The sequence below is a fragment of the Aquarana catesbeiana genome, linkage group LG04 (genome assembly GCF_042186555.1).
Source record: "Aquarana catesbeiana isolate 2022-GZ linkage group LG04, ASM4218655v1, whole genome shotgun sequence".
Taxonomy (NCBI): Eukaryota; Metazoa; Chordata; class Amphibia; order Anura; family Ranidae; genus Aquarana; species Aquarana catesbeiana.
This window is the reverse complement of record NC_133327.1, coordinates 304974167-305002012: the sequence shown is the minus strand read 5'-3', so window position 1 is coordinate 305002012 and position 27846 is coordinate 304974167. Positions and strand designations below refer to the sequence as shown.

The 27846-nt window shown below is 40.0% G+C and overlaps 1 protein-coding gene across 3 annotated transcripts in view; it reads right to left on the bottom strand.

Moving 5' to 3' along the window:
- Positions 1–27846, bottom strand: part of COL19A1 (collagen type XIX alpha 1 chain) — a 1371841-nt gene that overhangs the window by 349392 nt on the left and 994603 nt on the right. For all 3 annotated transcript variants that reach the window (XM_073626739.1, XM_073626741.1, XM_073626740.1), the window contains exons 28-35: positions 27419–27496; positions 16779–16814; positions 16424–16468; positions 15032–15085; positions 13675–13716; positions 6891–6983; positions 1649–1702; positions 810–863 (exon numbers count right to left, since the gene is read on the bottom strand). In XM_073626739.1, coding sequence (XP_073482840.1) covers positions 810–863; positions 1649–1702; positions 6891–6983; positions 13675–13716; positions 15032–15085; positions 16424–16468; positions 16779–16814; positions 27419–27496 — 456 coding nt within the window. The remainder of the gene's footprint in view (positions 1–809; positions 864–1648; positions 1703–6890; positions 6984–13674; positions 13717–15031; positions 15086–16423; positions 16469–16778; positions 16815–27418; positions 27497–27846) is intronic.

Genomic DNA, 27846 nt, shown 5'->3' with positions numbered 1-27846 from the left:
AAGGAAGCCAAACAGACTTCATCTTAAATAAACAGAAATCAGCTGAAAAGATCCAGCCACATATTGCCTGTTTAGGGAGGGAGTGCCTGCTGTAACCCATAGATATGACATTTTCATATCTATGGGTTTGCAGGATCTTAGGATTATCTCAGATCAATACCATATAGTTACATCAAGTCAAATACATTTATGAAACTTTCACATATATTGCAAGTGGTATTTGTATATATTCTACATGAAACTTCCCATATTGTAACTTTAATGGGTTATAGCTAGTTGCATACTGAAAAACAATACCTAATGAGACTTATAGACCCAAGATAGTGTTCAAAGTAAACAACCTTTTTAACAACAATAAAAACAGAAACAAAATCGCTATCTGGAAATACTACTACAACTTAAATCATAGTAGTTCAAGATTGCAGTTTTAAGCCTCTTCTTTTTTTTTTGCTTACAGAGTTTAGAATGGACATTTTATGCCACAATCTCCACAAAGATACAGTACATACACAAATAATGCCCAGCTTGTGGTTTTACAGTCATGCAGTAGAATATACATACACACTTACTATAATTTATCTGCAATTATATAATACAGTTTAACATACAGATACACAACTTGAACTTTGTTCAGTCTATAAAAGCCTGTGATTGGAAAAAGTAATTAAATTCTCTACAGCAGTTTTGTGCAGCTCACTTTATTTCTTTCTTGCTCCACTGAGCCCAATGAGACTAGTTCCCATTTACAGTGCAAACTGTGGCTTTCATTGTAAGACAAATATGCAGATGAAAGAACAGAACATCAGTACCTGGTCACCTTTCTCTCCTGACAGGCCAGGGAAGCCACGTTCACCTTTGATACCCTAGAACAAAATTCCAACAACAGTGCAATCACTGGATTTCATTTCAAGCTCTGTTAACTACATTGCTTCAAATGAACTGTACAATTCATTTTTAGTAGCATGCAGAGTTACCAGGAATCTGTCATACACTATTCATTCACATAAAACCTCTGGAGTAAAAATGATCTTCTTTTCCTTCTTTATTTTTTTCTGTGCTCTGCTACAACAAACTATAAGTCTAAAGCTGAGGATTTTCAGAAAAAGACTATACCTTTGAATAAGATAATGTTTTCAAATGAAAAACAGTTAGAAAACAAGATACATGAATATTTATTTACACGAAAAAAAGAGAGACGTGAAATCTAGAGACTGTAAGTGCAGAGATTCATAATTCCGCATGCAATAGGATATCAGGATTGATAAAGCCGTCACTGATTCATTATTGTCCAGTCATCGGAGTATGAATCTGTGCTCTGCAATCCCATTCTAGCTCACCGCCTAGCTGTACTGAATATACTATGAGGTATGGTTTCATCATGACATGTTGATTAGCAATCTGTTCTTCACTTTCATCACAACATTCTTCTTTTATCTATACAAAATAAATGTATTCCTGCTGAGCAGCTGTCAGTGTCATTACATGGGTCTGACATCCTGTTTATTTTGGAGAAATTGATCACTTCATCTATACTGATCACCAGAATATATGTTTCATAGTGTTGATAGAAATAAATGGTTTTAACTCCATATCCACACAAAAAAACCCAATGAGATTATTTTGGTTAGTACTCACTTTCTCCACTTACCTTAGGACCTTCTTTGCCAGGTATCCCAGGAGGACCTCTTGGGCCAGGATCACCCTAGCAGATATTGGGTTACAAGAGTCAGTTGAATGCTATATCAGAATAGAATACATAAATTACCGATTGCTTTAGCAATAGCATCAGTAACTACTGCAACAAAAGTCAAAGGCTATCTAAAACGATTTCATTTTTATACAGCAGGATAAACCATACCTGCAGGTTTTACATTACAAAACATGTAACATGTAAAATTAAGGTATTGTTCAGAGCAACCAATTATACACCAGCTACCATTTTCAACCGTGTAAGTTACAAAATTATATATATATATATATATATATATATATATATATATATATATATATATATATAAACCATTACCAGTGCCTGCACAAGGTAATCCAGCACCTGGGGCAAAGATGTCAAACTGCACCCTCCCTTCCCCATATAGGGGATCCTACATCCAGCAGTCACTCACTGTTTAAAGTCACTGTGCAGTTCCTGATCTGTCAGTCAGTAAGGTTTTGCAGTAACCATTGTCCAGCTTTCTACATTCATATTAATGCCTTTGTTTACCTTCAAAACCATTCACATATAATCAATGGGTGTAGATATTTAGAGCCATTCGTACCCTCAGAGGTTGATGTCAAATCTCGGCAGAACAGAGGTCAGTGCTTCTGGCTTCTGGATATATTTGCATTGACAGATCAGGGTATTTCAGAGTTTGCTTACCAGCCCCCCACCTGCAATATCTGCTGCCAGTCTGGGGTGGAGGTAAACCGGGGGTTTGGGATAACAGAAGAATCTTGTGTTTACAGAATACAGGAGCACTGAACTAACAGGAGGGGGGAGCTGGAGGGAGAGAGAGAGAGAGAGAGCACAGCCTCGCCTCCTCCCAGCTCTCTCCTCCACTCTCGGCTCTCTCCTCATCTGCTTGCTCTCTCCTCCACTTGTGGCTCTGTCTTGGATGCTTCTGCACTCATCGGTGCGGGTGGTGTTCTCTCTCCCCTTTCCTACTTCATGCTAATACTCCCGAATTCCTGTGAAAACCTCTGCCAGCTTGTTAATACAGGAGCACTACACTGGCAATAAGCAGAAGGAGGAGAGAGAACACAGGCCACAAAACCTCCTGGCTCTCTCACTCTCCAGCTGCTTTCACTACTTCTGTCAGCCTTGTAACAGAAAGAAGGCACCCCCATCCCTACAGTAAACCATATACTCACTGCATTCAAAACAGTTCTTCATGAATAAAAACGACATAAACTTCCAGATGATTTTAAAACAACAAAAATCATATATTCATTTAAAATATGAAATATGAAAATGCTTTTTCTGTAAAACACAACCAACCTTTTCAAAAGAAATGAAATATACTGAAAATGCAAAATGTGCTGAAATGTAATATCTACAGCAACCAGACTCCATCTTGTGCTGTACATGTAGAAAAAAAACAGCGCTAGTGCAATATATACAGTATTATACAATCAAAATAAAGTGCTTTCAATAAATAATACAAATGCGTGCAGTAAATAAAGTGCTCTCAAACAAGTTTAGCAGCTGAGAGTGGGGTGGGTACTGAGGTTGGGGGGTTGGGAGGGGCTTGGAGGGGGAGGGATGCACCCTAGGGGGATTTCTTTATCACTGCCATTTTTCATTCTCTGTGGGGTTTTTGTAGATAAATATTGGAGTGGTTATAGGGCTCCTATCCCCGATGAAGATGGACTAAATAGTATTTGAAATACACTGGGTTTCTGGTGGGAGTGAGGGAGTAAGGAGCATCTCTACTTGGCGGTCTGTATCTGGGTGCCGGACTTGGACACAAATTAGCTGTTGAGTTGTATTGCTTTAAATGCTTGTGCTTTTTGTAAGTAGGATTTTTTTACTTAGTAAAAAATTGTCTTATTTTACTGAACAAGGAGGAGCACTTTGTACTTTATATTTTGCAAGGATGGTGGGAACCCCAGCCTCAGGGTGGAAAGGTTGTGCAATGACTTGAGACTGAGGTCTGAAGAAAATCTGTGTGTGAGTCCTGACCTGAAGACAGAACCTGTGTGAGGAAGAGGTAGTGCTGGAGTGATTTGTATTTATGTATATTTTCTACCTTATAAAAATGGTCTCTGTGTGTGAAAAAGGTTATTTGACTTAATTGCTTACTGGGATCGTGGTCAGATCTAGGGGGGTGCTGGGGTGGGCTGTGCCCCCCCAAAACCAACTGCCACCCCCTCCACCCGAATACTGTGCCGGGCTACTGAACCATACTGCAGACACCTAGAAAAAGGAATCCCCCTTCATTGGGACTTTATAGGCAACAAACACACATGTAATCACAGAATATAATTTATTAAATGTACATAAAAAATATTCGATCATGTAATGACCGATATTAAAAAGACATAGAGAAATATTGTACAAGTATGAAAAACACCATAGACAAAACAAAAAACAAGTTACATGGTATATATGACAAAAAAGGTTGTTACTCTCCGGTATATAGTGATCCCTGGTACCCGACGCATTTCTGGTTCAAGCATCTTCGTCAGGGGAATTAGGTAAGAGTATATGTAGTCTTAATTTTACTATATAACAAAATGGATGAAGCACTGCCAGCGGGGGTGTTGTGGATGCCAAACGGCATCAATTCTACACAATAACAGTATGAGAGCAGGAATTTGCCTAGTTCAGTTTGCCCAGTGATCACAGAGAGTCAGACATGGTGAATAGCAAAACAAGGTCTGTAGATTTGTTTGGGGTGAAAGCGCTATCCAAGAGCAGCAAGGCCGAAATCCACTGTCCTTTTTGAACCTTACACATCTGTGCGCAAAAGTATTTGCTTCTGTAGTACGTGCCTCCGTCATCTGCAGCCCTGTTCTCTGCTCTTCCCTGTCTCCTCCCCCCTCCCTTCCTGCCTGTCAGCTAGTCTGTGTGTGAGCCATCCCCTCCCCTCCTCTTGTAGCACCACTCAGAGCAGTGCACACATTACCACACACAAGCACTGCCAGCCCCACTGCTAGGATTACATATAGTATATACTCTGCATGCTTTTTTGTAAAATTCTTTTTCTAAATAACTTATTCCTTCTCTCCCATCAGCGGCCACATGACTGGCCGTCACTCTCTTCCTCTGATGTATACACTAGGGAGGGAGGTCACATGACCGCCCAGCTCGGCCCCTTCCTCCTTAGTACATACAGTGGAGGGAGAGAGCGACAGGCAGTCATGTGACCGCTGATCGGGGAGAAGGAATAAGGTATTTAGAAAAATAATTTTACAAAAAGGCATGCAGTATATACTACAGGTTTTACTAGCAGTGGGGCTGGCAGTGCTTGTGTGTATTGCCTTAACAACCCCTTTAATGACATTCCGCTTGTAAAACCACACCCATTTTAAATAAATACCCCCCCCTAATTAAAGTACAATGTTTTTAAAATGTTAGCAACTATACTGAACTCCTTCTCTCATCTCTACAAGGCACACAGCCTGGGTAAAGGCAGCAATGCTCCTCCTCCCCACACAGCACATAACTCAGGTTAGATTCCACAGCCACATTCGGCTCAATGTGTAGCTGGCTGCTGTACTGCAATTCTGACCTGTGAAATTCCCTGGTTGGAATGGCAGTGCATCTGTAGTAGCCAGCTGCACACTGCAGATTGTGGCTGTGTTTAATGGAATCTGATCTCAGCTATGTGTTGTGTAGGAAGGAGGAGGTCTGCTGCCTGTACCCAGGCTGTGTGGAATTCAGGGATGAGAGAATGAGCTCTGCCTTACCAACAGCGACCCCTGTCCTCTGCCTTGCCATAAGTGACTCCTGCCCTTTGCCTTGCCAGCAATGACTACTGTCTTCTGCCCTGTCAGCAGTGGACCCTGTCCCCTGCCCTGCCAGCAGCGACCCCGTTCTCCACCCTGCTGACACCTTTACCCCACCTTGCTGACCCCTGTCCTCAGCTCTGGTGACCCCTGTCCTAGGCCTTGCTAACACCTATACACTGCCTTGCAGACCTCTGTTCACTGTCCTACAAACTAATGAAATCTGTACACTGCCCTACAAATTGCTGACCCTATCCTCTGCCCTGTTGACCCCATGTACACTGCCCTGTTGAGCTCCCATCTTCTGCCTCCCTGACATTATTTACTGCACCCCCACACCAGACAGGTTAGATCCGGGCCAGTCTTAGAGATAAGTACTAAAATATTCTCACATTTTGTAGAATTTTTCTAAAAGCTAGCTTCAGTCAAAACCTTATTTTTGAAATCATGGATAGACTGGGGAAGGTTTAGGACCCTAACCTTACAGCTGTTTACAAACTCTTGGCAAATTATTTAACCACTTGCAGATCACCCCACACACATATACTCCGGCAGGGTGGCCGCTCTGTGCCAGATCACGTACCTAGAACGTGATCTGACACTTCCGGGTTTGGGATGCACAAAACACAATGCCGTATTGTAAAAAAGGTCTGGTCAGGAAGGGGGGTAAACCTCTCGGAGCTGAAGTGGTTAAAGAGTAACATTCCCCTCTGGGTTATCTACTGTATGTACATTGCAAGGATTTTAACAAACTTTGTTGCAGATTCCTACCTTTTGTGATTCTGAAGAAATCACTGTATGTTTGTGTCCATGTGGAAAATTAATCTATATGGGAGTGGTTTCATAATTATCAATCAGCTGCTGCACCTGTGGAGCTCTAATAAGGAAAATTGCAGGGTCTGCATCCATTTAGATGTGATTTCCTACTGGGAGTATCTCACCAAAAATTACATTTTTGTTGCAGGGGATGCCTGAAATTATTATTGCAGACTTATAGAAAAATCAGTGAGCCAATCACACTAGCAGGTAGCAATATTGCATTGGATTTTACAGAAAATTACAGAGTTGCAGATTTAAAAGGAAAAGTAATTTTAATAACATTCAATTACAACATGACTTGTATCACAATTGTACATGCTATATTATTATTTTTTTTCCCCATAAAAGTAGACTTACCCTTTAAATATAAATAAACCCATAGTAGGATAGACATGTCAAGATGGTTTACACACCTTTTACAGACTGTGAACTTTCATCATCTGTTGATTGCTTAGGAGAGAGGTGCAAGGGACTGAGAGCTCATAGTGGACACTAATGTAGTAGACCAAACAGAAGTCAGGAGGCTAGGCAATGGCACGGTTTCTACAGCACTTCAGACTCTAGTATGAGTCTAGGCATCCATACCTAACAGGAATTAATGTATCATATATATAGATATTTACCTTAATTCCGTCAAGTGCTGAAATGGCTCCTCCTCCTTTTTCAACTTTAAAACCAGTACCAGGACCACCAGCATGACACTGACTGCACACATTCTAAAATGTAACATATATTACACATTAGAAAAGAGTTACTAATCTTCACTGTGTACGCAATTTCTCATTTGGTTGACCTTAAATTTGTCTTTTTGCCAATACTCAAATATTAACATACATTCTCAAATTCCATATCTCTTTGCCTTGAAACTGCAGCTCAGAAACTATCTGTTGTAAAAAATAATCTTGGATCTAACCACTGTCTTGTACGCAGAGACTAGATATTTGAGAAACACTAATTTTCCCTAAACACATAATGGCAAGCCATTGGCAGTTAGCTACAGTAGAAGGAAGTTAATGCTTGTGATATGTGGTAAGGTACAAAACAAGTGATAGGTGAAAATACAGAATATAAAATCTCTTGTCATTTATACAGTCTTATTCTATTGCTAGTTGTTAAAGTTATTTAGCCTGTGATAAACATTCATTCAATAACTGTAATACATGGATTAAAACAAAATTATGTATGCTTATATACATTTCATAACCCAATTTTAATAATTTCTTACATAAATGTTTTTTAATAATTCACTTTGGACCAATGTGGCTTATACACAGTTGAAACATAATAATGCTTTAACAACTTTGAGATAGCATTAGCTACGTTCAGTACCTTTTACACTTACTAGAGGTATTCAGAAACATGAGATGACATTTCCCCCACAGGGGGATGATTTCATGTCAGTGAGGCCAATATAAGCAACTCTAGTTGAAGCATTTTGGGGGAAAACGGTGACCAGATAGGTTACAAAACCTTGCAGAATTGACATATCTGGTCTTGATGAGCCCTCCAGTTTTTCTGTGTGTTGGCCCTGTGCCATGGTGGATTTTATGTACAATAATTTAAGTATGGGGACTAATAAAGATGATATGATTGATTGTTAAGCAAAGGCTTGTTAATGCTCAATGGTTAAGAAGACTTTCCATTCAAAGACTGCCCATGAATGCTCCTCTTTGAGGGTAGGTTTGCACCACTTTTGATGTGGGAAATTCACATTTTCTGTACTGCTCAGCAAATGCAGGTGCATACACTAGCACCAAAATGCATAATACCGCAAAAAACATGCAGTTTGATTTTAAAAATCAGCCCATTAAAATTATGCCAAAAATGTGCAGGAACATGCAAAAAACCTGCTTACTCAGATGCACCCAAGTGGTGTGAAACAGCCTAGAGAGAGTAGCAATTTCAACAAGTTACAATAGAAGGTCAAAGGTACTCCATCTGACTGTGGCTAGTTATTTGTTTGTCCACTTATGTATTATTATTATTATTATACAGGATTTACATACCTCTAAGGACTTTCCGACGGACTTTCAACTGACTTTTGCCGGACTTCCGACGGACTTTCGAATGAACGGACTTGCCTACACATGATCACACCAAAGTCCGATGGATTCGTACGTGATGACGTACGACCGGACTAAAATAAGGAAGTTGATAGCCAGTAGCCAATAGCTGCCCTAGCGTCGGTTTTAGTCCGTCAGACTAGCATACCGACAAGCGGACTTTTCAACCGGACTCGAGTCCATCGGAAAGATTTGAAACATGTTCCAAATCTAAAGTCCGTCAGATTTTCGACCGAAAAAGTCCGCTGCAGGTCCGATGGAGCCCACACATGGTCGGATTGTCCACTGGATTCAGTCCGTCGGACCAGTCCGGTCGAAAAGTCCGCTCGTGTGTACACGGCATAACAATTTACGCAGTGCTTTACAGCATAAGGGCAGTACAATTACAATACAATTACAATACAATTAACCTACTATGTACATAGGTTGGAATGATGGACTTGTGTCTTTTTTCAACCTTACCTACTATGTAATACAGTAGGAATTAGAGGGCCCTGCTCTCTGATTCCTACTGAGTGGGAGGGTCAAGAGATGCAAAAGGTAATAACTGTGGGGGATGAGCTGATGGAGAAAATAAAAGTACAGTTGTTAGATGGGGCAGGGTAGGGCTCTATAATGAGAAGGGTTTTCAGGGATGGCCTAAAAGTGGACAGAGTAGGAGATAGTCAGACAGATTGGGGTAGGGAGTTCCAGAGGATGAGAAAGGCCCAGGGAGGAAGTGTAGATCGAGAATAGGAGAGGTTCCAGAACAGAACCTTGGGGGACCCCAATGGGGATAGTAAGAGGAGAAGAGGAAGTAGAATTGTAAGTAAAACTAAATGTGTGGTGGGGTAGGTAGGATGAGAACCAGCGAAGAGTCATGAAGACCAAAGGAGTAGAGTTTTCTAAGGAGGAGGGAGTGGTCTAAAATGTCAAAAGCAGCAGAGAGTTCCAGGAGTAGGAGTGCAGAATAGTGTCTATTGGTTTTAGCTGTTAGTAGTATGTTTGTGAGTTTTAAGAGAGCAGTTTCCCTGGAGTGTTGAGGACAAACTCCAGACTGAAGGGTCTAGCATTTACAAAGGAACAGGATCCAGGAGGCAGGTGGTTATTTGGGCATTAGAAACCTTGTCTATGGTAGCAGGGTTGAATGAGGGAAGTAATGATTGTACCTGTAGAGTGTTAAAGTGGAGTTCCACCCATATAAAAGTCAGCAGCTCCAAAAAGTGTAGCTGCTGACTTTTATTAATCGGACACTCACCTGTCCCACAGTCCAGCGATGCGGGCGAATGAAGCCCCGCTCCTCTGCCCCTCCTCTCTGCGGTGCCGGCATTGTCCCCGTGGGCGCCCGGCTGTGGCTTCACAGCCGGACACGCACTGCGCATGCACGAGCTGCACTGTGACTGGCCGGGCAATCATCTGGGATCTGGGACCTGTGACGTGTCCCAGATGATTGCCGAGAGGGAGGGGGAGAGGTGAACTTCCTTCTGGCGCCGCAGTGCCCCGGGAGGAAATGGGAGCTGGATCCTTCTAAAAAGAGGGTACCTGCTTCCCCCCCAAAAAAATGACATGCCAAACATGGCATGTCAGGGGGTCACCTTCACTTAGAGCGGAAGTTCCATTTTTGGGTCGAACTCCGCTTTAAGTGGGGGCGGTATCTGCGGAGCGGAGATCTCCTCACAAATCGTATCAATCTTATTTTTGAAGTGATTGGCGATCTCCTGAATGAGTTAGTGGGTGTAGACAGTGGAGGATGAAAGAAGTGCAGCCCTGCACTTGGCAACATATTTTACCAGTTTTTAACAGCTCTTGAACATATTTTTACAAACTTAGAGGCCATATATTACACACCTAAATTTCTGGCTAATAGGGTATTTAAATACTTGTCTGAAAAATACCCACACTGAGTGATTTTCAGGAGTCCTGACCTACACTTGTTGGGACTTATAAACCTCACATTGCTGTTTCTAGCCTCCTACTGATACCACTTCTGTTGCTGTCTATGTACATACTGTAGCTACTGATTCTGATCCAGTTTTTTAGAGCACTTTTGCCACTCTTGTGTATTACTGTTGCAAGTCCTAATCTCAAAAGTCACATAGAATAAGAGGAACAAAAGCCTACTACCTTTATTGCATCTCCTTACTGAGTAGATGACAGCTAACAATGAATGACGCTATTATATTAAAAAGCATTTTCTAAACAAATACATTTTTTATAAAGATTAGATATATTTCTGGCATTTATAGTAAAGCAAATTATGCTTAGAAACGGCTAATAAGAAATGAGACCTGGGTTGAACATCTTAATTCAGGTATTTTATTTTAGAATAAGGGAACCCCTAATTCTCCTTACTTGCAGCACCTATCTTATGCTGTCATAAAGTCACTCTCTGTACTATATTACTTTGTCGTTAACCACGTCAGCCCCAGAAGATTTGGCTGCTCAATGACCAGGCCATTTTTTGCGATATAGCACTGCGTCGCTTTAACTGACAATTGCGCGGTAGTGCGATGTTGTACCCAAACAAAAGTGCCGTCCTTTTTTTTCCCACAAATAGAGCTTTCTTTTTGCGTTATAAACAAAGACCGAACATTTTGAAAAAAAAAAAAAAACACAATGGGAGTTATTTACTAAAGGCAAATCCACTTTGCACTACAAGTGAACTGCAAGTGCACTTGAAAATGCACTGAAAGTGCACTTGGAAGTAAAGTCGCTGTAGATCCGAGGGGGACATGCAAGGGTAATAAAAAACAGCATTTTAGCTTGCACATGATTGGATGATAAAATCAGCAGAGCTTCACCTCATTTCAGAGCTACCCCTCAGATCTACAGCGATCTACAGCGACTGCACTTACAAGTGCATTTCCAAGTGTACTTATAGTGCACTTGTAGTGCAAAGTGGATTTGCCTTTAGTAAATCAACCCCATAATTTTGTACTTTTTGCTATAATAAATATCTCAATTTTTTTTTTAAAAAAAGCAAATTTTTTGCTCAGTTTAGGCTGATATGTATTCTTCTACATATTTTTGGTAATAAAAATCGCAATAAGTGTATATTGATTGGTTTGCACAAAAGTTATAGTGTCTACAAAATAGGGGAAGGATTTATGGCATTTTTATTATTATTTTTTCTTTTACTAGTAATGACAGCGATCTGCGATTTTTATCGACTGCGACATTATGGCGGACAGATCGGACACTTTTGACACATTTTTGGGACCATTGACAATTATACAGCGATCGGTGCTATAAAAATGCACTGATTACTGTGTAAATGTCACTGGCAGGGAAGGGGTTAAGACTAGAGAGCGATCAAGGCTTTAACTATGTTCACTAGTGTGTGTTTTAACTGTAGGGGGATGGGAGTAATGGGAGGAAATGACAGATCGTTGTTCCTAGCTAGTAGGAACTTACGATCTGTCTGTCCTCTCCTCACAGAACAGGGATTTGTGTGTTTACACACATGTCCCTGTTCTGGCTCTCGTGGCTGGCGGTCATCCTGGCCGGCGGTCATCGAGACTGCCGGTCACACGCATCAGCAACCCCGCAGTGCCTGCTATCCCACTTAAAGGGACCAATGTACAGCTACGACGGTTCTTGGGATCGTGCCGACCTGCCTCAGTATAATGACAAGTGGTTAACTGATTTTGTCCGACATAGAGTTGAGAAAAAGTTCAGGCCGGACATCGCCTGTTCACCCGTTTGGTGAACACCTAAATTTGTAGGGCGTTTGGTGGGTGTTCACCCAGCCGAACACCCTGTAATGCACTGACAGCTAAATTAAAAAAAAACATTGCCGGCAATATTAAAGTGAAAAAAAAAAACGATGTGGGGGTCCCCCGCCCTCTACAGGGGGGGTGCTTTGGGGACAAGGGGCTGTGGTTGCAGGGGTCTGCCTGCCTACTACTTGCTCCACCATCTGACAGTTCTTAAATAGGTAAGGGGCGGAGCCACATCACTTGGTGGCACCCACCCTTGTGATTTCCCCGACCGGCACATGCTGGCACGGTATTGTCACAAGGACGTCACCAGGTGGCCCCACACTTACCTATATAAAAACTGTCAAGCGTCAATCCAGGCATTTGGCGGTTTGCCTTAGTTGACAGCAGAGCATTTTTTTTTTCTTTTTTGGGTCCGGCGGTGGTGGCAGCAATGTAATTGACGATGGATCTACATTGGGGGGACATTTTTTTTTTTTAATAAAGGAATTGTTTTTTTTTTTTTTTTTTTGCAGTTTTTTGGTGAATAGGTAGGGGTATGTACCCATACTCATTCACATTGTTAAAGGGGGGCTTCCAGATTCAGATAAGCCCCCTGCCCAAAGACCCACACGACGACCACCCAGGGTTGTTGGGAAGAGGCCCTTGTCCCCAAAGCACCCCCCATGTTGAGGGCATGTGGCCTAATATGGTTCACGGCTACATGCTCAGGTAAGGGTGTGGTATGGATTTTGAGGGGAATTTTGGAGGGCACGCCATTCTTTTTTTCTTTTTTTAAATTTTGGCAAGGGGGCCATTTATGTCCAATAACTAGCACATAAGCCTTCAAAATGGGGACGTTTGGCTTTTCAAGTTCAGTTCCCATAGACTTTAATAGGGTTCACTGTTCGGGTCTGAACTTTTTCTCTGTTTGGGAGTTCTGGTACAAAACTAACAGGGGGGGTGTTCGACCTATCTCCAGTCCTACACACCAATGAACAAAACATTAGAGTAAGCATCCTGCCATTTTTTAAAGTGTAACTAAACCTAAAAACTAAAACAAATGTGTAATATATTGTAGCTTCTCAGTAATTGGATGTGGTGGCTGCATTAGTTTTCTTTTTTTTTTTTTTTCAAGGTTTCATTCTTTGATTTTCATCTGGTGATCAGCCAGTAACACACTTCTTGCCTTAGGGTGGCTACATTCACTCCTCCACTGTATCTATGGAGGAGGAGGAGCAATGTCCCCACCGTTGAACAGCAACATTGTCAATCACTGGAGAGGGTAATATTAGATGGACTAGCAGATTTAAATGGGATTTACATAAGTGGCTAACAATTTAAAGCTGAACTCCAGCTAGCGGTTACAGTAATATATATATTTTTTTATTTGGGATAATGGTTTTAAGTAATGAATAAAACCTGACCATTGTAAGCACCCCTGTCAGTGTTAAATGTGTTAAATATTTGTTTCTTGCCAGCACTTAAACATAAATAATGTTCAACAGTTAACAATTAAATACTAATTTATAATCTCAATATATTTCATAAACTTCAACAATTTTGAAAATATTTCTAACAGATAAACCTACTTTGTATTTATTTGTTCTCATATTTAGTGATCACAGCTGAAAATTACAAAATAGTTTTGATAAAAGCAAAAATACCTTTAGCAAAGCTCCAATGTCACCTAGAAGTGGAAGGGCAATCTACAAAGACAATACAATCATGACAATGAAAATTATTTCAGAAAGAAAGCTTGCAGAAGTACAAACTATTACGGTTTCTTTAAAGTCATGCACACTAACACCATTATCCATTAAGAACCCCTGAAAGCAAATAAAAAATAGAATAATTGCCTAATGATTCTAGATCCCAGGGCATAGAATTTGGGCTCTTTGGTAATTTTGTTTTTTCATTTCTGAGTTTAATACTCTGATTGGGCCCACATTACAAACTTCGTCCAAGCCTAGCACTACTCAGCTCTTTCATTTTTATCTCAATAATAGAGATCCTGCCTCCAGCATATCCTGTCCAAATGTTATACATAAAGAAATTCAGCTACTGTGATGTCTTTTGTTTTCCCAAACCAATTCTTTCACTGAATAACATTGTTTGCCAAGCAGCCCTGAAATGTCTCATCTTTTTTAATTTTTTTTAGTTTAGTTCAGAATCTTATCATATGCCTAGGAAGGGAATAATGCTTACACATGAAGCTGTGAATTAGAGAATAAGTAGAATACATTTTGGCTTGTTTTTATTAGGGTTCATTATTTTTTTATGGTAAAAAAAATGTTTTTGTTTATTCCATACCAAATATTACATTATTTTACCAGCTGATTTAAAAATAATACAATCTACCTGTATATATTGATGCATAATAATTAAAGAAAGCTTTATCTATCATCAAAAACAGATTTAGAAATATGGACTAAACAACACATAAACAGCATTTCCGAGATGTAAACTAATGATTTATATAAAACAGCAAAATGTCATGTAAAAGAATTTGATTAAACATCCTAGTAGTTAAAGTGCTACTAAACCCACAACAGTAAAATCAGTCTGTATATGCAGTAAAGTATGCTTGCTATACTCACTGTGGAACCTAAGGGGTTAATCCTCCACATTGTGTAAAAATGTTGTTTGATCCTGACTCATTTGATCCTCCCCTTCTTTTACTGTCTTTTTTTGGGGGGTGCATGTGATCAGCACAGGGCCAATGAGCACTGTCCAGGCAGAGGGTCAGGGGTCTTGGAGCCTCATAGATCAGTCAAAGGAGAATGAAAACTCCTCCTACAAGGTTTAACGAGTGCTCAGCCGGACACTGATAGAATTCATAAGACTGCTAGATACTGCCAATGAGAAAATGTATTTAGCAGTTTATATTTACTAATTTCCATATTCTGTGTACTGTGGGAGACTAGATATAGTGAATGCAGGGTCCTGGGTTTAGTAACACTTTAAGAGTTTAACATACAAACTAATTGCAATAGTTTGGACAATCTACATGAGTTCACATACTGGGTCACCTGGAGGTCCTGGGAGTCCAGGTCTGCCATCTCTCCCTGGCACACCCTAGAAGACACAGTGACATACAAACACAGTGACATATTGTATACAGCAGTATTTTCTATTTAATTTTTTATTTCAACAATAATGGTCTGCACTGAGTGCAAGCATACAATACAAACTGACCTTCTAAATGTCTAAATTAGTTAAAGGTACATATATGAAATAATTTTATTGAAACACATTGAGTATATGGAAGGCAGTTAGAACATTACAGAGTTATGACCCTTATTTTTAATTGCCAATGGAAATCAGTCTTTAAAAGTGGTAATTACGCAAGCAGATTCTTTTAAAGACTTCCCATTCTTCTGGGGTTAGTAATGGTCACTCGGAGCCTCTAATTTTAAACACAATATTTTGTACTTTTTGCTATAATAAATATCTCAATTTTTTTTTAAAAAAGGCACATTTTTTCCTCAGTTTATAACAATGTAGTTATTTCAAGATATAACCATTATGCTCCTACAATATTGTGGCATCAGAGACAAAGAGAAGAAATGCAAGTTTAAAGTTAACATTAGCTTCTACAAAATGTTTCATTTTCCTGCAAACTAGAAAACAGTAGTTTTTTGTACTTTCAAAGGTTTTTATTGAGTATTAAAACAATGTGGTACAGAGTACAGATAGCTGAAGCTTTCTTAAGAAATTACTTATATGAGTACAACGTAATAACAAATGCCACAAAAATCAATGAGAAGAGAGAAGCCACTAAATACAAACTTAAATTTTGTTAAATCGGACACGCAAAGAAAATCCACAAATAGGAATTCACGTAGGATTAGTTACCCTATCTACCCCAGTGGGAACAAACTGTAAATAGGGTATGTATATAATGGAAGTTGCATGTCTTTTAACTGGTAATTAGACATATTCACCAGGAACAAATAGCTGCCTAAATACCGTAAACAGTCAGTTGTAAAAAAGGAATAAAGGTAATATCATATAAAATTGTTAACATTGAATATAAAAATCTGTCAGAAAGTTAGAGGCTTTGGGGTGGGTAATCCAGACATGCCAGTATTTCTTAAAACGTTTTTGGGTATAGTTTTTGTGGGCTAACATTAGCTCATATTGTGCTTTGGGCTATTGGGCTATTTAATCTTATAACAACCTCAGTGAGGTTAGGGGCCTTGGTGGATTTCCACCGAAATCAATTGTTTTTTAACACCTAAGTCAATTGCCTAAATAGAAGCTAAAATACTACATGTATTATTGCACAAAATAGTTGCTGGAAATGCTTTTAAAACCAGATTAACTGCCTTTGATAAAATGTACAAAAAAGAACTTACATTATGGTTGTATCTACGGTTTCAATATCATAAATATCAAAAGGTTACCACTCACTTCTGGACCAGGAGGACCTGACATTCCAGGAAGACCCTGTGGACCCTAGGGAAAAACAATTATTACATCTTTAAGCCTTTTAGCAAGGGCAATAAACAGTACATCAGTTAATACAAACATTGGACATTTAGACCAATGAACCCAAAAAGCTATATCAATGAGTTCCTGCACTGTGTACATTATCGTTGTTTTTGCATTTCCTTGTTGAATAGATCTGTTCCGTATCCATTTATGGCCAGATAGTTGTAGAACAAGGAATAATGAACATATATGGGTAACGCCTTTGCAAAATGTAGCCAGATTCTTTTCTACTATGGTGTGCCTAATTTTTCCAGTGAATTTAACTAGTTCTTACCTGAATACCGGGAAGTCCTGGAGGACCTATTGGTCCCTGAAAATAGAATAAACATATAAGAAAAAAGAGAATTTCAAGCTTTTTTCACTTGTCTAACAAACCATGCAACATGTAAGTAGCAGCCAGTTGGATCGTATATAAACCCAACAGAATAACAAATGAAACAAATTAGCAGCACTACAAAACAACAGAATCATTTAGAAAATAACATAAATATTAAGTTTTTTAGTCTCCTACTCTTTTTGGTAAATTGACAGTCTACAAAGATCTTCTAAAAGAGCAGAATAATGCCCCGTACACATGGTCGGATTTTCCGACGGAAAATGTGCGATAGGACCTTGTTCCGACCGTGTGTAGGCTCCATCACACATTTTCCATCGGATTTTCCGACACACAAAGTTTGAGAGCAGGCTATAAAATTTTCCGACAACAAATCTGACGGACAAAGTGCCACGCATGCTCAGAATAAATAAAGAGATGAAAGCTATTGGCCACTGCCCCGTTTATAGTCCAAACGTACTTGTTTACGTCACCGCGTTTAGAACGATCGGATTTTCTGACAACTTTGTTTGACCGTGTGTATGCAAGACAAGTTTGAGCCAACATCCGTCGGAAAAAATCCTAGGATTTTGTTGTCAGAATGTCCGAACAAAGTCCGACCATGTGTACGGGGCATTAGATTGACTATACATATTTTCCTCCGCCTTGCTGTGCAAATCTCCACCCTTAGTGGAATTCATGTCAAAATTGAAAATTTGCCCATGATAATTATTTTAAATATATTTAATAATAATTAATAATAATTTTGATATTATTTATTTTCAGACTTGCTGATAGTCTAGCTTAGAAAGACTAATCTGAGCTAGGCAATCAGCAGTCTTCTATTCTTTATCAACAACAGTTTGTCTGCTCAGCTAAATTTAACAGTTCATAGGCAGTTCCATAAACCGGTATCATTCTCTGTGTCAGAAATCCAGCAGAAGTTAGAGTAAGCCCACCCCTGCCCTTCCTAGTCCCACCCAACACCACCCCATCCCTCCCAGTCATCTGCAGAATGTGCAGCAGCTTTTTCTTTCTTCTAAGCCTCATTTTGGCTTTGAGCGTTGACAGAGAACAGCCATTGTAAGGCTGTAAAGCACAGTGCACCTGTATGCAGCATCACAAGGGATTTTACTGCATACTTTGGGCTACACCCGCACAACAAGGTAAAATCACGTGGAGTTTTCTGCTTGCTGTGCATTACGCTCACAATACAAGGTGGAATCTTTTGGTGTTTTCTGCTTGTGCGTTACACTCACACTACAAGGTGGAATCATGTTCAGTTTTTTGCTTGTTGGGCATTATACTCACACTACAATGTGAAATCATGTGGAGTTTTCTTCTTGTTGTGTGTTACACTCACACCACAAGGCAAAATCATGTAGTGTTAAGTTATAATGTTTATTGTAGACTGTGAGCTGAACTGAGACTCTAGAGCACTTCCAGATACACTGACAGCCCCCCCTGCATCCAGTTCCTTTCTCCTGTGGTAGTCTTGATTTGAAGCTCTGCACAGCTATACCGTATATGTGCACTGGACCTCCCAGCCCTCTTGTGCTCTGTGTGAATGGTTCATTTTTTATTTATTAATTTTCTCATGAATGAAGAAGCACAAGCATCCTTATTCATGAGAGAGCACTGACCAGGGAACCTATGATCAGCTCCTCCCATCACAGCAACAGTGTCACTTCTGGAAGTGATATCACTAGCCTTCACATGTCCATTGGCTGCTCTTAGACTCAGAAGGGAGAGGGAGATTGAAGTCATGTGACAGCCACTAGATGTCTGCAAAATAAAGGTATACAATCTGTGATTATGTTTTCATTTTGAGACTTAAGGCTGAACTCAGCTGACATTAATGATTGCAGGGGAGACTTTAAATATTAGACTTTCCTTCCACTTTAACTGAAGCTTTACAGAACTGCAGTGACCCCACAAAAAAGAATCAAACAGTGTTTACGTAGGACAGGCATCATGGCATTAAAGCATCTTACAGGGTTCCTTTCTCAGTTAACTGAAATGTCAATTTCATTCAGAGGTGCACTCAGACTTAACAACTCACACCCCAGGTAAAATAATAGTGGGAATACACTCCAGTTATGCAGATCATTTAATTTTATTTAATAAAAACATCACCTATAAAGTACAGAACATCTGAAATTCACAACTTGCAGTAACGTCTCATGTAACACTTTCTGACTATTTTACCATAAAGAGAAGGAGAATAAGAACCATGTAATGTTCATGGGCTTCTTTATAAGAGAACAAATATACATATTATATTCATTTAATAAATATTGGAGAAGTTTAACAAATGGTGTCTGGACAACATACTGTATGTCCAGTGGCGGCCCATCCATGTGTGGCGGCCCGTTCATAAAAAAAACACTGGAATCCATGTGTCCGACACCCTGCATGTAGATTAGGGGCCATACTTCATATTCCCATTGCACACGTTCCTGGATAAGCTCTCAAAATTTGGGTGCTGCAGCAACAACCAGTTGGATACTGGTTCAAGTCACAAAGTAGATATTTGCCAGCACACCATGGATTGACACAAAGTAGCGTCCAAACGGATAGCTTGCATGATCACAACACAAGGAGAGTGCAACGTTTCGGAGTCACGCAGAACCCCTTCGTCAGGCATGTGATAAACGTGGAGTAACAGTGAAAAGAATTGAAATAACCATCAACCAATCAGAAAAGAAAGAAAACCAAAACTCCTCCCACCCCCAGACAGGTGTATGACGTCACAACTCCCACCAAAAGACTCAAAAAAATGAGCACAATATCACAGATTTGAGAAAAAACTTATGAGAAGAGGGAATTACCAAACAACATACTATCACTACCTTTAAGTCCATGATGGACTTAATGATGTGGATCCTTAGTCACTGTGAAAATGGACCTGTTGCTAGGGAGCATCTGTATACAGCGCACAATATGGATACAGATCAGCACCAGTGCAGGGATCAATAGTTGCAGAACAGATCACAGCAGCGATCGCAGGTCACGCATGTGCAATGCGGCAGCGGTAACCAAGCAATGGGGGGCCATGGAAACGTGTGATATGGACGAACGCCGGCCAGACCAAGATCAGCGCCAGTGTGGGGATCAATGCTTGCAGGTCGGCTTGGATTACAACAGTCATCACCAATCACGCATACGCGATGTGCCGGTGGTAGCCATGTCATGAGGGATGCTGCAGTGCTGGGGCCGCTGATGTCATGGAAACGGATGACATCAGCAGACCCCGACAATCCAGGTGGACTGTGTCCAATCAAGGGAAGCGGGGAAGAGAATGAATGTGAGGAATGTAAGAGAGTGGAGAGAAACACAGGCGTCAAAGCAGAGGTAGAACAAGGAGAGGAGAACAGGAAGTGAAAACAGACAAAAGAAAGAAAGAGAAACATGAAAGGAAGAAAAAGACTGGGACCAAGGAGTAATAGAAAACAAAGAGAGATATAAATAAATATGGGTTAGTTAACCAGCTCAAGAAAAGGAGGAGGATGTAGAGAGGAGAAGAAAAGAAAAGAAAAGAAAAGAGATATCCATAATGGTGATAAGTAATAAATAATAATAAAAATAATTATAAATGAAAAACAAATAAAAATTAAAAGTAAAAATAAAAAATAAATAAATATTAATCAATAAACATTAGAAGTAAAAATAAATAAAATAAGGAAAGCAAAGAAAAGGAGAAAAACGAAAGAAAACAAAAGAAAAGAAAAGAAAAAAGAAAAAAGAAAAAAGAAAAGAGAAAAGAGAAAAAGAAAAAAGAAAAAGAAAAGAAGGAAAGAAGAAAAAATAAAAATAAATAAAAAATAGTGAAAAGAGGAAAAAATAAGAAGATAAAAAAGGAGAAGAAGAAGAAGAAGAAGAGGAGAAGGAGGAAGAAAATTGTGGGGGGAGAAGAGAAATGGGAGGGGGGGAATATAGGGGGGAAGGATGGATGAAAAGGGGAAGGGGGAGTAGCGAGGGAAAAAAGGGGGGCTCAGAACCTGGATGCAAGAGACCTATTTTACTACGTAAATTGCGTCTATGTGCAATTAGGGGCAACATTTTAATTTCATATGCCAATACGTTGTCGGTTTGTAGAATATGTAGATTTTTTGTCAAGGCCTGTTTGATATGGTCAGACTCGCGGTTGAATGTGTGGTTGAACAATGGTCTATCCAAAGGCCCAGAGGGCTTGGTGTGAGTGGTCCTAATCTTGGTTAATGCATGGTCAAGAACTTCTGCAGTATACCCCTTTTCCCGAAAGTTGTCATACATCTTATTGAGCTGCTGTAGTTTGTCATCTTCATCAGAAGAGATGCGTGACACTCTCATAAACTGAAATATTGGCAGACTATTGAGAAGATGTTTGGGATGTGCCCTTTGATAATGCAAGAGTGTTTTTCTGTCAGTGGGTTTTGTAAAGAGAAATGTAACCAGAGAGCCTTGAGAGTTAGTGATCATTACATCCAAGAAGGAAATGTTACATGGTGAAATTTCAGGTGTAAACACAACCCCTGTAAAGATACTGTTCAGAAAATGAACAAAGTCAAAGAACCGAGCATCCTCGTCTGTCCAGATAAGGAAAATGTCAGTGATGTACCTAAACCAACATTTGATATGGTTGGTAAAGGCATCAGATGGATAAATATAATGTTCCTCAAGTAGGCCATGGTTGTACCTCGGATCTGTGCATACTTGGTGCCCTCGAATGTAAAGTAGTTGTTTGAAAGTACAAAATCGAGACATTCAATATGAAACTCTTTGGGTATTGGTTTTGATTCCATATCAGTCAGAAAATGTATAACGGCCTGCATCATTGGGTATGCATGTGTACAGGAATCCTATAGCCAGAGTTGCAAGTTTCCATCCTTTACCAAAATCTGTAAATGCCCTAAGTTTCTCCAAAAAGTCATTTGTATCCCTAATATAAGCTGGTAACTTTTTTACCAAAGATTGTAGGAGATGGTCAAGGAGCTGGGTTGGGTTGGGTGATCGACCTTGTGCCAGACACAATGGGTCTAAATTTCAAAGTGTTCGTACCTTTGTGGATTTTTGGTAGGCCATAAATGACTGGATAGCAAGGGTGTTCATTGCATAAAAATTTGGCAGTATTGTCAGATAACCAGCCTTTCAGTATCCCAAGGTTAATCAAGGCGTTTAATGCATTTCTAATACTTGGTACGGGGTTCTGTTTAAATACAACATAACTTGCTGTGTCTGACAGCATGGCAGTCATACCCTCCTTGTAGTCAACGTAGTCCATGACCACTATAGCACTGCCTTAATGATCCAATGATGATACTTTTGTCTTCTTTAAGTGTCCTTAGTGCAATAAACTCATCCAGGCTTAGGTTGGTGTATGTTTTATTGAAAACAATGTTATGCACATCATGTTCGATTGTTCGTATAAAATTATGAATAGAGTGGAAATGTTCCGGTGTAAAAAAATTACTTTTAAGTTTAAATGGTGTCACTGTTCTTGCGGAAATTGTTTTGGGTACTGTATGAAAATATTGTTTAATTTTGAGCTTTCTTTCAAATTTAAACATATCAACCTCAAAGTCAAAGTTCTGAAATCTAGCATTAGGGCAAAAGGAAAGGCCCTTTGATAAAAGTCTTAACTCACTGTTCACCATATATCTAGATGACAGGTTAATCACTGGGCATGCCTCATGCCCTGGTGGGTGCTGCATGGCGGCAGGGTTCCGTGGCCTCTTGATGCCCCTCCTGGATTGTCGTCTTCTCTTGGAACCGGAAAATGGGGACCCTGAGATCTGATTGTTGGTACTTCGGCGCCTCCTGTTTTTCCAGAGATGCTGTCGGTTGATGGATTCTCTGTGGGATGATCGCTATCAGATGTCACAAAACAATCGTTTCTAAATGGATTTTCCTAGGGGCCGTGTGTAGAGTCTATGCCTTGGGCGACGGAAACCTGTGAGCCAGGGATATACCCTTCCCTCCTGGTAATCTTGGTTGATCAATTTGAACTTGTCACACTTGTTTTTGTCTTGCTGTATATGTTAAGATCTCACTGTCGATTTTTGCAATGTATCAGGTTGTTTGTCTTTGTCCTGGATCGATAGTTCCAGTGTGGTTAGCTCTCTGTTGACTTGACACAATTGAACTTTAACCTCTTCAATGACAATCAGCATAAAGTAAAGTGAGTTCTGGGCGGCCACTTCGCACCAGCGCTCACAGAACTCATGTTTATGGCGGCCAATCATGGGCTGATTTTTAAAGCGTAATCCACGTGGTATCTTTTTTGTTCTGTAGTACACAGAAAGCATCTGGCCATGTAGTTCAAGGTCAACTGGTCTCTTCCTTAATCATTTAATTTCACGAAAAAGATCGGTGGCGGTGTCGATTCCAAAAGCTTTACTTTCGGCTCTGGGAAAGAGGATTGTGTCAATCTCTTCCTGGCTGTATATGTTGCCAAACTTCCTGTCAGATTGAGAGGCAGCTTCACCAGATTCCACCTGTATTCCTGGAAGAATGATCAATTGAGCAGATCGGTAGATGTCATGTCCCACTATGTATGGGCACGATTAAACTAATAGACTCTCAGAGTGGGGGAGGCATCAGGGATGCAGATGTAGAATCCAATCACAAGTATAACTTCATATTCCCATCGCACACATTCCTGGATAAGCTTTCAAAATTTGGGTGCTGCAGCAACAACCAGCTGGATACTGGTTCAAGTCACAAAGTAGATATTTGCCAGCGCATCATGGAACAACACAAAGTAGTGTCCAAACGGATAGTTTATTGCATGATCACAAAACAAGGAGAGTGCAACGTTTTGGAGTCATGCAGGACCCCTTCGTCAGGCACGTGATAAACGTTGGGTATCGTCGATAAACGTGTGATGTCATACCTGTCTGGAGGTGGGAGGAGTTTTGGTTTTCTTTCTTTTCTGATTGGTTGATGGTTATTTAAATTCTTTTCACTGTTACCCCACGTTTATCATATGCCTGACAAAGGCATCCTGCGTGACTCTGAAATGTTTCACTCTCCTCGTGTAGTGATCACACAATAAACTATCCGTTTGGATGCTACTTTGTGTTGATCCATGGTGTGCTGGCAAATATCTACTTTTAGATTAGGGGCCAGGCGCATTGGATTAGGGGGGGTGCCGCCCCCCTAATATATGCGCCTGGCCCCTAATCTACATGCAGGGCGCTGGACACATGGATTCTAATTTTTTTTTAAGCACATGATTAGAGCCTGAGGCTCTAATTGGTTTAAAAAAAAGGGTGGGCTTGGGGCACAGAGAACTGCACCCTGAGCCCACCCAATTGTGTGACTATAGTGAATTAATATTTGCTATTGTCTTCCTGACTCTCCTCCTGGCCAATCAGGAAGCGGGCTCTGAGACACGATTGGCCAGGGAGTCTTAGGACCCACTTCCTGTTCGGCTGGGAGGAGAAGCAACAGCCCGGAGCTTGGAAGAGTCAGGGAGCAGCTCAGCCAGCAGTCCTCTCCAGCCGGGACTCAGTTCCCTCTTCCAGACACGGCCCACCCGCAGCCACATCCAGCACTCCCCAGCTCGGACAGTGGAGGGAGGAGGAGGGGAAATCAGAGTATAATCTGCCTCCTAAGGTAAGGAGGCCTCTGATCGCCGCATTCCCAATCTGTCTCCAGTGGCGGGTGATCTCCGTCTTCCCGTCCATCTCCCGTGGGGGGGGTGTTGGTTTGCCCCCCCAAAGTATTGAGCACCAGCCGCCACTGTGTACATCCAGAATTTTAGCAAATGTTATCTTTGATAATAATGAATCACATCTAATATTAACAAATTTGAGCAGGTAGTAATGTACTGTATGTCATAAGATTTTAATAATCATATATCTGAGTTTTTCAGTATACGTAGTAATTAACATGAACTTCCAAGCAGATATAAAAGGCACCAATTAATAAATCCTGTATTCATTAATACATAATTGAATATATGATGCAAGCAGTCTAAAGCCAGACATAGATGGTGTGATTTTGTGTCCTACATCATGGTATCCCTCCCGTGGAGCAATTGTGTTCACCTGGAGGGGGAGCGGGTGCACAGGGAGCTGTCTCTGCAGGGAGAACACACAGTGATTATTGCTAGCAGCTATAACCGCTTCAAATAATCACATAAAAAATCCAGCATGCTGGTTGTACCCAAGTTGATCAATGGATCGACTTGGGTACGATCAACCTGCCTGTAGATGACTTGAATCTCAGCCAGTCCTTGCTGAACTGGCCGAGAGTTGAACCATCTATGGTTGGCTTAAGTACCTTAATTTGACTAGGTATTTGCATTGACTTAGAGTGGGCTGTATTGTGTGGCAGAGATGTGTAAACCTTGGACTGAATAAACACAGAAACAAAATCCCATATATGTAGTTAATTTGTGTATTTAGCTCTTTGCCTGTAGTTTAGTTTTAATGTTAAATAAATTGCATTGAAGTGTAGTTCTAGTGAGGTCACTATGTAGATGGATGTTCTCATTACTGTTATAATGCATTTCACATTTCAATTTACTTAAATATACTGTAATTAAATAAATGAATACCATTTTTCAATCTTAATTTGAGATTCTTTTTTTATACGAGTACTAGTTTGTATTAGTTCAATCATTATTATTGTTTGCTTATAACTGTAAAATAATTGGCTTTTCAATAAAAAGCTATATACATGTATTAAAATAATTAAGCAAACACGGCGCTTGGCTAGTGACTCATAACAATGGGTATAACATAAAAAGTGTACAATACTACTAAAAAGTGTACAATTCTTATAAGAAGTCCCACAGTAGTGAATAAAGTGCTCGTGCTTAAATATAAAATCAGTGCTCCACTGTTCAGTGTTCAGACAACGTGCCCCACATGGATGTACACTCACCCTGGATGTGGATCACCTATTGCTAGAGTGGTCACTTGCACTATGTTGGGAAAAGACCCCTAAATTATGTCTTTCAAGGTCAGCTGCACTGCTAGTAATCCTCCATGGATAAGGAATACAAATGTTTATTTATTTTAAAATTTCCAGCAAAAGAAAAAATAGATGCACTCACATTATTTGGTGCCTAATCCTGGCATCCGGTATGATCAGAATGTGTTTTTAATAGGGTGTAGTCAGGCCAATCAACATTCTCACGTTTAGGCTTGGTCCCCTGTGATCATTCTACAGTTGCGATGAAGCTTGATCGCGTCACCTCCGCCCGTAGAACAATCACAGGGGACCAAGTGATTGCATCAATTTTTTCTTTTGCTGAAAATTTTAAAATAAATAAACAGTTTTACACTATGGATGCCCCCCTCTGTCATTTTTATTCCCTATCCATGAAGAGTTACTAGCAGTGCAGCTGACCTTGAAAGAGATCATTTAGGGGTCTTTTCCCCGCAAAGCGCAAGTGACCAATATAGCGATAGGTGGTCCACATCCAAGGTGAGTGTACATCCATGTGGGGCACCTTCTCTGAACACTGAACAGTGGAGCACCAATTTTATATTGGAGCACAAGCACTTTATTTATGACTGTGGGATTCTTATTAGAATTGTACACTTCTTAGTAGTATTGTACACTTTATATGTTATACCCATTGTTATGCGTCACTAGCCAAGCGCAGTGTTTGCTTAATTATTTTCATACTGTAGTGACGCTAGTCAAGCTCACATTCACACTGCTACTGGCAACTATTGTTGTTTATCATTATTATTATTTTTTATTTATTTCTTTGGCTCAAAGTTTTTTTGTTATTTATATACATTTATTGCCTTTAGTTAGAGTTGTATCAGAATGGTGTCTTGTACTTTTTTGCAGAAAAGCAGCGATGGGCAACAAATGGAACAAATCAGATTTTTGCTATCCAACAAACCTTCCAACCATGCTACATCAGAATGCCTGAGTCTTGCATAATTCGCTGTATCAAGAATCACTTCACAGGGTCACTAGGAATGTACTTCTTAAAACCTGTGCTGTACTAGAGGTCATTGTTTCCTATTATAGCAATCACACTCAAGCTTCCAAGGCAGGTTGGAATCTCTTTGGTGGTTATGAGAAACTTGCTTGTTATTTGCTTGTTTTGCTACTAGTTACTAAAAATACAAACTAAACTATGCTGGCGCTAAGACACCAGTTAATACAGACATACTACAGAAGTTGAAATAAAACAAAACTTTCTATTAAGAGAAGAAATAGATTTACATGCAAGTAAAGGGGAACACCCTGTAAACAAGCTTCATCGCAACCGTAGAATGATCACAGGGGACCAAGCCTGAGCTTTTGGAGATTTAAATATGAAGCTAAAAGACTGCGTACTGTTGTCTCCTTTTTTCAAGTTAAATTAAATCTACCCATATTCGGAAAATATATAAGGAAGTCTTTTATTGGACATTCAATCAGATATTCAACCTATGATAAAAAAACACTTGTAAACATAACATTTTTAGTACATTAGTGCATTTTGGGTAGTTGCAAACATCATCTTATAGACATAACATATAACTATGAAAGTATTTTATAATGATTAAGTATCTGCATTAATTAGCTTATACGTATATACAATGTAACATTTTTTACTCTCTTCATATTGCTATCCTTTGAGAAAAAGATCCATATTTACTTACACGGGGACCTTCTGTGCTGATTCCAGGTACTCCTGGCTCGCCTGGGGATCCTTGAACACCAGGCAAACCCCTTTCTCCCTATTTTCAAAGTATATTAGAAAAATAGGAATACATTGAAAAATATTTTGTCATGCAACATTTATTCTTTCACTTCTAAATTATAGCATACATTTAGAAAATAGGCATGCCCCATATTTGCAAGTGTAATAATTGTCATGCTTTGTTGATTGCGTCTCGGTCCACACTGGGACGGCTTCAAAGTCGCCCGACTCTGAAGCTGCCCCACACAGCGTGACTTACGCACGACTTGCAAACGACTTCTGTAATAGAAGGCAATGCAAGCCAATCTGACGTTGCCCCCAAGTAGTACAGGAACCTTTCTCTAAGTCGGAGCGTCTTGAGTTGCTCTGATTAGAACGGTTCCATTG